Source organism: Dipodomys ordii, unplaced genomic scaffold (genome assembly GCF_000151885.1).
Source record: "Dipodomys ordii isolate 6190 unplaced genomic scaffold, Dord_2.0 Scaffold78, whole genome shotgun sequence".
In the NCBI taxonomy this organism is placed as follows: domain Eukaryota; kingdom Metazoa; phylum Chordata; class Mammalia; order Rodentia; family Heteromyidae; genus Dipodomys; species Dipodomys ordii.
In genome coordinates this window covers 6,161,738-6,170,003 of record NW_012267294.1, presented here as the reverse complement: position 1 = coordinate 6,170,003, position 8,266 = coordinate 6,161,738, and the positions used below count along the sequence as shown (strand labels likewise).

Below are 8,266 nucleotides of genomic sequence, written 5' to 3'. Positions count from 1 at the left end.
CTAATTTATCTCTTGGCACGGAGATTCAGACTCAAGAATAAAGTTGCCTCTTCCAGGTCTAGGTGTATTACCAACCTCCCAGGCCAGTTCTGATTTAAAACAGTGACAGTGACACACCCTAGGAACCCACCCACTGGGTGGGCTGCGTACCTGCCTTCCCCTCCCCCACCCCATGGGCATGTTTAGAAACTGCAGGTAAAGGCCTGCTGCAGACACAAGAAGGTAAACTGAGTCCCAGACAGCCTGGGACAAGGCATAGCAGGCCCTGCGAGGAGGTGCCTCTGCTTACCACCCTGACACTGGCTGCCTTCAGAGTCAGGGGTTGGGAGACAGAACATTCTGGACCAGGCCGTCAGCTCCTCCTCGCTCCCCACATGACATACCTGAGGGCAGGGCACACAGCGGAGGCCACATAGGCTGAGGGGCCGGGGATGGGCAGGAGTGGATGGCACTGCCTGAGCTGCCCGGTGGGGCTGGGTTTGAGCCTGATTAGAACTGGCTTCCCCAGGCTTCGAGGGGTACCTGCCCCTTACCCTCAGTGTGGGAGCCCAGGCTGGTGTGGAGCAAGGTGGGGACGGCAGCCCGGCCGGTCCAGCTCCGGCAATCCTAGGGCTGGGAAAGGGCTGTGGGCCTTGGCCAGCAGAGGACCAGGAGCAGAGACAGAAAACAAAGTGCGCACAGCATGGCCACCACCCGACAGATCTTTCTCAGAGGATATAAGGCAACAAAGAACAAAGACAAGGTGGGCATCTCCTGAACCGCTCACCACTCCCTCCCGAGGGAGGTGCAGGGACACACACACACACACACAGGCACAGGCACAGTATCTGGTATCACACACACACACACACACACACACACACACACAGGCACAGTATCTGGTATCACACACACACACACACACACACACAGGCACAGTATCTGGTATCACACACACACACACACACAGGCACAGTATCTGGTATCACACACACACACACACACACACACACACACACACACAGGCACAGTATCTGGTATCCTGAAGCCAAATAAAGACTAGTCCCCTCACAGCATGAGGAGTGGCCCAGAGATGGGGGGAGGGGGCGTAAGGGGGGTGGCTGGGGGCGGGGCTCCCTGCAGCAGCTCTGCTTTGATTGACAGCTGTCACAGGGATGAGCCGATGGGGGTGGGCTCCGGGCTGGCGGCAGCAGCTCCACTTTGGTTGGTTGCTGTCCCAGGAACTCTGGGCACAGCTTCTTGAAAAGTTCCATCCACGAAGAAGCCCCAAGCGCCACGGGGGGTGTGGACGGGGCGGTGCCACCTCTTCCTCCTTCAAGTAAAGTGCGGGCGCGCACAGGGGCTGCTGTCACTGCCAGTCCGTCACCAAGAACTCACGAGACCCTCAGCACGGACACATCTCTGCTTATCCTCTTCTGCTGCTGCTTCTTTTCAAAAGAAAGCCACCTGTGCAGAAGTTCTAGACCGACGTCTCTGATTGCAAGCGAAGAACAAACTTGTGGGCCTTGGGGTCCAGGAACTCCTCGGAGAGGACGGTGAAGGGCATTTCCTTCACGCTCACCACCAGGCTGAAGTCCAGGCACTTCAGGACAAACACCATCCCGTCCCGCAGCCCGCTCGTCACTGCCTCTTCGCTGACCAGCCTCCACTGCGTCGCCAGCCAGCGGTCCCTGTCGTACTGCAGCGTGGGGCCTGCGCTGAGGTATCGTTCTAGAAACGCCTAGAAGCAGAGAGATGGTCTTAGGAGGCGACCCCTGCTCCTGGGATCCTGCCACTGGACTCGGAGCTGGAAGGATGTCCCCACCAGAGCACACCAGTGCACCAGAGTGCACAGCCCAGTCATGGTGGGAGCGGGGGTGGGGGTACTTGCACACCCCTCGGCTACATCAACCAGGGGGGCACTCAGTGAAAGCCAGATGCATGTGTGCTGTACACACGGGCATGCCTCACCGCCAGTGGTCACATGCCAGGTCATTTCCTGCATGCAAGTAGCTTGTGGGCTGGGGGAGAAGGGTGGAGGGCCGGCTTCCTGAGAGCACTCACGCCCTGAGGTCAGCAGGTCTGCACAAGCACTGGTTTCTTATTTATTGTGTTGTAGTCGTCTGTGTGTGTGTGTGGGCTTATTTATTGTGTTGTAGTCGTGTGTGTGTGTGTGTGTGTGTGTGTGTGTGTGTGTGTGTGTTGGCCCTGGGGCTTGAGTCAGAGTTCTCACTCAGCTTTTTCTGCCCAAGGCCGATACTGTACCACTTGAGCCACAGCTCTACCTCTAGCTTTCTAGTGGTTGATCAGAGATAAACTTCTCCCTGACTGCCTGGTTGGCTTCAAACCTTGAACCCCAGAGATCTGCTTCCTGAGAAGCTGGAGTGAGCAACCAGCCCCTGGCTTGAGTGATGGTTATTTTTATGTTGGACTGGCTAAGCCAGGAGACAGCCAGGCAGTGCCCCGACTCCACGCCACCTTCCTAAGGTCACTTTGCATGTCTCTCCTGGGGCGGCTGCCAGGCTTGGGTTGGTGCGGAGGCTGGGCGTGCCTGGGGCCCAGCAGGTGGCGCTGTGTGCGCAGGCGGGCAGTCCACGTCTAGGTTATCCTCTGTACCAGTGCAAGGCAAGTACTACGCACAGACACCTTATACTGCATTGCTCAGCAAGCACTGACAGGGTAAGCCTGTGGGCTTCCCCCCACCCCTGACTATTTTCCACCTGTGCTTGGACTTCTGGATGTGGAACCTCCAGAACTGGAGGAGAGGAAGAACAGGCACGGGTCAGCTTCTCCATTAGCTCCCGGTGGCCAGCAGGACAGATAAACACAGTCCCTATTGTAAATAGGCAGCTAATATTACAGGTGTGTACACTTGTTACATGTGTGCACTGTATACTAACACCAAGCCATACTGCCTAGCACATGTTACATACTAAGTAATACTCTTCTCTCTTCACAAAGACAGAACCAGTGTAAATAACTCATTTGCAACACCAGACAATTCAGTGATGAAGCCAGGATTTGAACTCACTGTTCCCTGAAGTCTGTGAGATTCTTATCTCCAGTTAATAAGCAAAAAAACCCAGAAGTAGTGGCAGAATTCCAACTTTGAGAGAAATGCTAAGACAGGGCCTGGGCCTTGAGTTCAAGCTCTAGTCCTGGTGTGTGTGTGTGTGTGTGTCTGTGCACATGCGCACATGCGCGCACACACACACACACACAGAAGAACTGAGCTACTAGTGTGACTTCTAATCATTATTCTACAGTTAGGTCCAGGTAGAATGCTTCTCCTGATGGAATGCAGAAGCCTTCAGAGGCCCACTCAAAAACAATCGCACAGTGGTGATATTTGCACATATGAAATGTGGAAGAACCGCTACCTAAAATCCTTCGGTGTTTTGAGGGCAGCCTGTGACTTTATCGCTCCCATGCTACTTTCACACCCGTAAATCCCCAAATTAAAAAATGCCCCCAAACCCAAAACTTTCTTGAGCATGAACACAATGCCCCCAGTCTGATCTGAGGTGCACAGCAACAAACTACTGCGTACACGAAAGGCTTGGGAATATTGTGCAAAAACCACCTCCAGGCTATGTGGATAAAGTCCGTATAAAGAGCTAGTGAACTGCACATTTAGACTGGGGTCTCATTCCCAAGACATCTCATTGCATATGCAGAGGTGCCTGAGTGCTTCTCTTGAGGAGCGAGCCTGCTGGGGGGGGGGAGGGGAAAGGGAGGGAGGGGAGAGGGAGGGAGGGGCGGCCGGCCCACGCACCTTGGGCGTCATGCTGTGGGTGATGCAGAAGGTCAGGTGCTGCAGGATGCCCTCCATGCTGTGGCAGTGCTGCTGCCGCGTAGTACGCAGGTACTTCTGCAGCGCTCGGGCCATGGACGGGAAGATGGCCTGTGCCGCCTCCCTTGGGTCCATCACCTCTCCCGGGGCCTTCTGCTGCTCCTCGGCCTGGAGACGCTGGATGTGGAGGAAGGCCTCTTCCACGGCCACCACCAGCCTGGAGGGAGAGACACATGTGAAGGGGAGGCCTGCAGCAGGGCCCAGCTTGAGAGCGGGCCTGCAGGCCGCACAGGGCCGCTGGCCCTCCCGCTATGGCCTGTTCTACCACCAACCTGCCCACGCTGCTCCCAGCCCTGGCTGCTGACCGAAGGCAGAGGGGGAGAAAGAACGCAAGAGCAGGCACAAGATGAAAGATGAGCCACCACAGGTGGCTCCTGCCTGTAATCCCAGCTGCCCAGGAGGCTGAGATCGAGGACTGTATTTCAAAGCCAGCCCAGCCAGAAAAGTGCACGAGATTCTTATCACCACTTAACCACCAAAATACCAGAAATGGAGCTGTGGCTCAAGACGGTAGAGTATGGGCACAAAAAAGAAAGGAAGGAAGGGGCCCGTGCCTGGCTCTCCGCTTCTTCACCCGCCGCTCATGCTCTGCCTCTTCGTAGTACAGCTGGTTGTGGCTGGAGTCCCTGCGCCGTGCGGCTGCAGCAATCATCGCACGGGACTGGCCTGTGGTGCTGTTCGCCGGGCCTGGTGGGGGAGGAGAGCAGAGGGGACAGCTTTAGAGCCCATGCCAGAGACACCGCACAGACACCGGCGCCAGCGTCTGCAGGTCCAGCTGCGGCGCCGTGGTGTGCACAGGTCTCCTCGGGCCACCTTGCAGGAGCCCAGCACTGGAGCCCACATCCCACAGCCAGGCCTCCCTGAGCCCCAGCCCTGTGGGGAGGGGTGAGGAAAAGACCCCATGGGGAGAGCTCAAGACAGGGAATGAGGCCCAGGGACAGGAGTGTCACTGACCATCTGCTTTACAAGCCTCCGGTGTGGCCATCGGGGCAGCTGGGCTTCAGAGTTCAGGAAACAATGAGAATGTGCAGGATGGAGATCAAGACAGAGGAAAGAGGAAGTCGAGGGACCTGCTAGCCAGGGTGGGGGCAAGCGGGCTGGATGTCACCTGCTGCGACTCACAGAGAAACACCAGTACCTGAGGACGTGCAAAATGGTCTACTTATGTACTTCACTGTTCTGTGCCAGTACTGGGGCTTGAATTCATGGCCTCATCTTCTCACTTGGCTTTCCTGCTCAAGGCTGGTGCTCTATCACCTGAGTCACAGCCCTACTTGCAGCTTTTTGCTGGCTAATTGGGAGATGAGTTTCATGGACTTTCCTGCCTAGGCTGACCTTGAACACAATCTCCAGATCTCAGCCTCCTGAGTAGCTAGGATTACAGGTGTATGCCCCAGCTCCCATTTCAAAAACATAGAACATGGAACTTGCGTCTCATCCCTGACCGCTGGCCACCTCCACGTGCCAGGAAGGCCAGGCAGAATGCCCTGCTTCCCCGTAGGGGATCTGCCTATCGGGTGACTTGTTTCACCAGTGGAAATCTGCTAGGTTTTCAGGTCACTTCAGGATTCACGTCTGATATAGAAAATACTCAAAAAACTCACGGAGGACATGGTCACCAACCCTTTCCGTGTGAGTGGACAGCGCAATCCTGCTGAGTCTCCAATGCTCTCGCCCTGAGCCGATGAGCCCGGCAGGACATGACACCGTGTCTTGTTTCTCGATCTTTACCACCTGATATCTTGAAACTAAGCCTGTGCCCGCGGCCTCCTGCCACCCTGTCACCTCTTGCTGGGACTCGGAGATGGCATGCCAGATGCCAGAGCTACTGAGATTTCTAGGCTTGATGGACATGGATAGCGCTCAGATTCTTTAGGTGTTATCCCCATTTTGAAAAGTAGCCCTTTTCTTTTTGTGTGTGGGTGTGGGTGTGGTACTGGGGCTTGAACTCAGGGCCTTGTAATCCCTTGGCTTTCTTATTGAAAACTGGCACTCTACCACTTGAGCCACACTTCTACTTCCAGATTTTTGGTGGCTAATTGGAAATGAGTCTCATGAACTTGCCTGCCTGTAACTGGTTTTGAACCACAGTTCTCAGATCTCAGGCTCCTGAGTAATTTAGGGTCCACAGGTGTGAGCCACCAGAGCCTGGCTCCTAGGAGCTTTCATAGCAGGTGAACCCAGCAGGAGTCAGAAACTATGCTAGTTATTGTTTTCAATCAGAAATTCCCCACAAAGGCAGAGTGTCAACCAATTACCCTCCTTAAGGAAAAAAAGAGAAAGCTCTAAGCTTGGAAAGGACCCCGGGTCTGCTCGTCCACGCACCGTCCACATCGTAGACCTTCAGGCCGGCCATGTGCTTGGCTGCTCGGAACTTGGAGGCTGTTAAGAGGTTCGGGTTATAGATGGAGAAATCTTTGTAGTAATTTTCCAGAACCACCAGAGCTGCTCGCTGGATGCTGAGAAAAGAGGGTAGAGTTAAAGCAGAGCTTCTCCATGGACTCAGCAGATTCAGGAGTCCAGGGGTGGGAGGTGAGAAGGGGAGACTTCTGAGGTTGCGCGTGCACGAGCGCACGAGCGCACGCGCGCACACACACACACACACACACACACACACACACACGTCTCCAGGGTGAGAATGTGGCTCACACCTAGAGCTTATAATCCCTGTCATCCTAGCTTCTCCAGAGGCTGAGATCTGAGGATCACAGTTCAAAGCTAGCTCACTCAGGCAGGAAAGTCTGCCAGACTCATCTTCAGTTAAAGAACAAAATGCCAGAGGCGGAGATATGGCTCAAGTTGAAGAGCACCAGCCATGAGCAAAACTCCCAAGCAAGAGGGCAATGTCTCTTTTCCCTGAGGGTGGAGTCATTACTTCCAAGAGGGGGTGGGGGGCAGGTAGGATCCCTACTAATAGTAGGGAAACAGCAGAGCCTAAGGCAGGATATGCTGGTATCCTGGAACCTGCCTGATTTGGGGGGGGGGCAACAAAAGAATGAGGAAGTGGTAAGGACAAAGGAATGCAGAACTAAGCCAGAACTGCCAATCCTCCCTGCCACAACCCTACCGGAAACAAGAGAGGAAACCCACGGGGCAGAAAGCCATGCTGGAGGACAGAGACTCTCCTGGTTTAAGCCCAGGCCCTGCTTTGTAACAAGGTAGGTGGAAGTGGGGGTAGCTGCTCATATCTATGCCTCATGCTCTCTCTGCTACATTTCTTTTCTAATAAAAACCTATGGGCTGGGAAGGTGGCTCAGTGGTAGAGTGTTTGCCTTGCATGCCTGAGGCCCTGGGTTAAATTCCTCAGCACCACATAAGCAAAAAGAAAAAAGCTGGAAATGGCGCTGTGGCTCAAGTGGTAGAGCACTAGCCTTGAGCTGAAGAGCTGAGGGACAGCGCCCAGGCTCAGAGTTCAGGCCCCACGACCGGGCCCCCCCCCAAAAAAAACAAAAAAAAACCTATCATCTTAAAAAGAAAAATGAGATTAGTAAGATCACTTATTTCAAAGTGCTTGGTCCAAGTACAGTTCTAGCTACCCAAGAGGCTAAGATCTGAAGATCATAGTTCAAAACCAGCCTGAGCAGCAAAGTCTATGAGACTCTTATCTCCAATGAACCACCAAAACAAAAGAGAGCCTGAAGGAACTGTGGCTCAAGTGGTAGAGTGCCAGTCTTGAGTGAAAAAGCTCAAAGACAGTGGCCAGGGTCCGAGTGCAAGCCCTGGGACCAGAGTGTGAGCAAGTGTAATCAGTGCCACTGGGGACAGCCAGGCTGTCCCGTCCAAAGTAGCACCTACATCTACTGACCTTCTGCCTTTTAATTAAACTCATTTACATCTCCTGCCTTGTAATTAAACATCTGTCCTGCAGTTAGACTTGGGTTCGCTCACCCCAGTCCCACGCAGACTCTCAACAATGACCATGATGGAACTTAAGGGCACAAGAAGGGACAGGAGCGGGAGGGGGCCTGGCCTCTGGGACTCTGGAAGGGCAGTGCTGGGGTGGGGGACAGCGCCCTAGGTCTGGAGGCCAGGCACATGCCATCCCTCCCGCCCACGGAAGAGTGGATCGGCACCAGTGTGGCGGGCCAGGCTGGCATGGAGTCTCACAGTCACTTCCCGAGGCCACCGGGACACACAGATGTCCACACTGCCTGTGTCCTTGTACCAAGAGCGACTCAGCTTGAGCAGGAATTCCCAAGGGGGGAGGGGGCGCGGCTCTGCCCTGTGTACTGGGCTGTGCACAGGCGTAGGGTGTCACCAGGAAAGAAAGATAAGCCCACAGGTGTGAGGCCCACAGATCCATTTCCAGAGCTCCAAGGAGGACCGGATGGATGCCTTGGCAACCGGGGTCCCCTGCCAAGCTGCTGGGTCCCCGGGTCCTGCTCCACTCTCTCAACTATCCCTGGATAGTTTACATCAATGACGTGTAGTCCT

The 8,266-nt window shown here is 54.8% G+C and overlaps 1 protein-coding gene across 1 annotated transcript in view; it reads right to left on the bottom strand.

Annotated features, from left to right (window-relative positions):
* Positions 1-989: 989 nt before the first annotated feature.
* Vangl1 (VANGL planar cell polarity protein 1) overlaps positions 990-8,266 on the bottom strand; it is a 26,247-nt gene continuing 18,970 nt past the window's right edge. Inside the window, exons 5-8 of the mRNA XM_013024660.1 lie at positions 6,158-6,291; positions 4,387-4,519; positions 3,755-3,989; positions 990-1,720 (exon numbers count right to left, since the gene is read on the bottom strand). Coding sequence (XP_012880114.1) covers positions 1,460-1,720; positions 3,755-3,989; positions 4,387-4,519; positions 6,158-6,291 — 763 coding nt within the window. The 3' untranslated portion in view covers positions 990-1,459. The remainder of the gene's footprint in view (positions 1,721-3,754; positions 3,990-4,386; positions 4,520-6,157; positions 6,292-8,266) is intronic.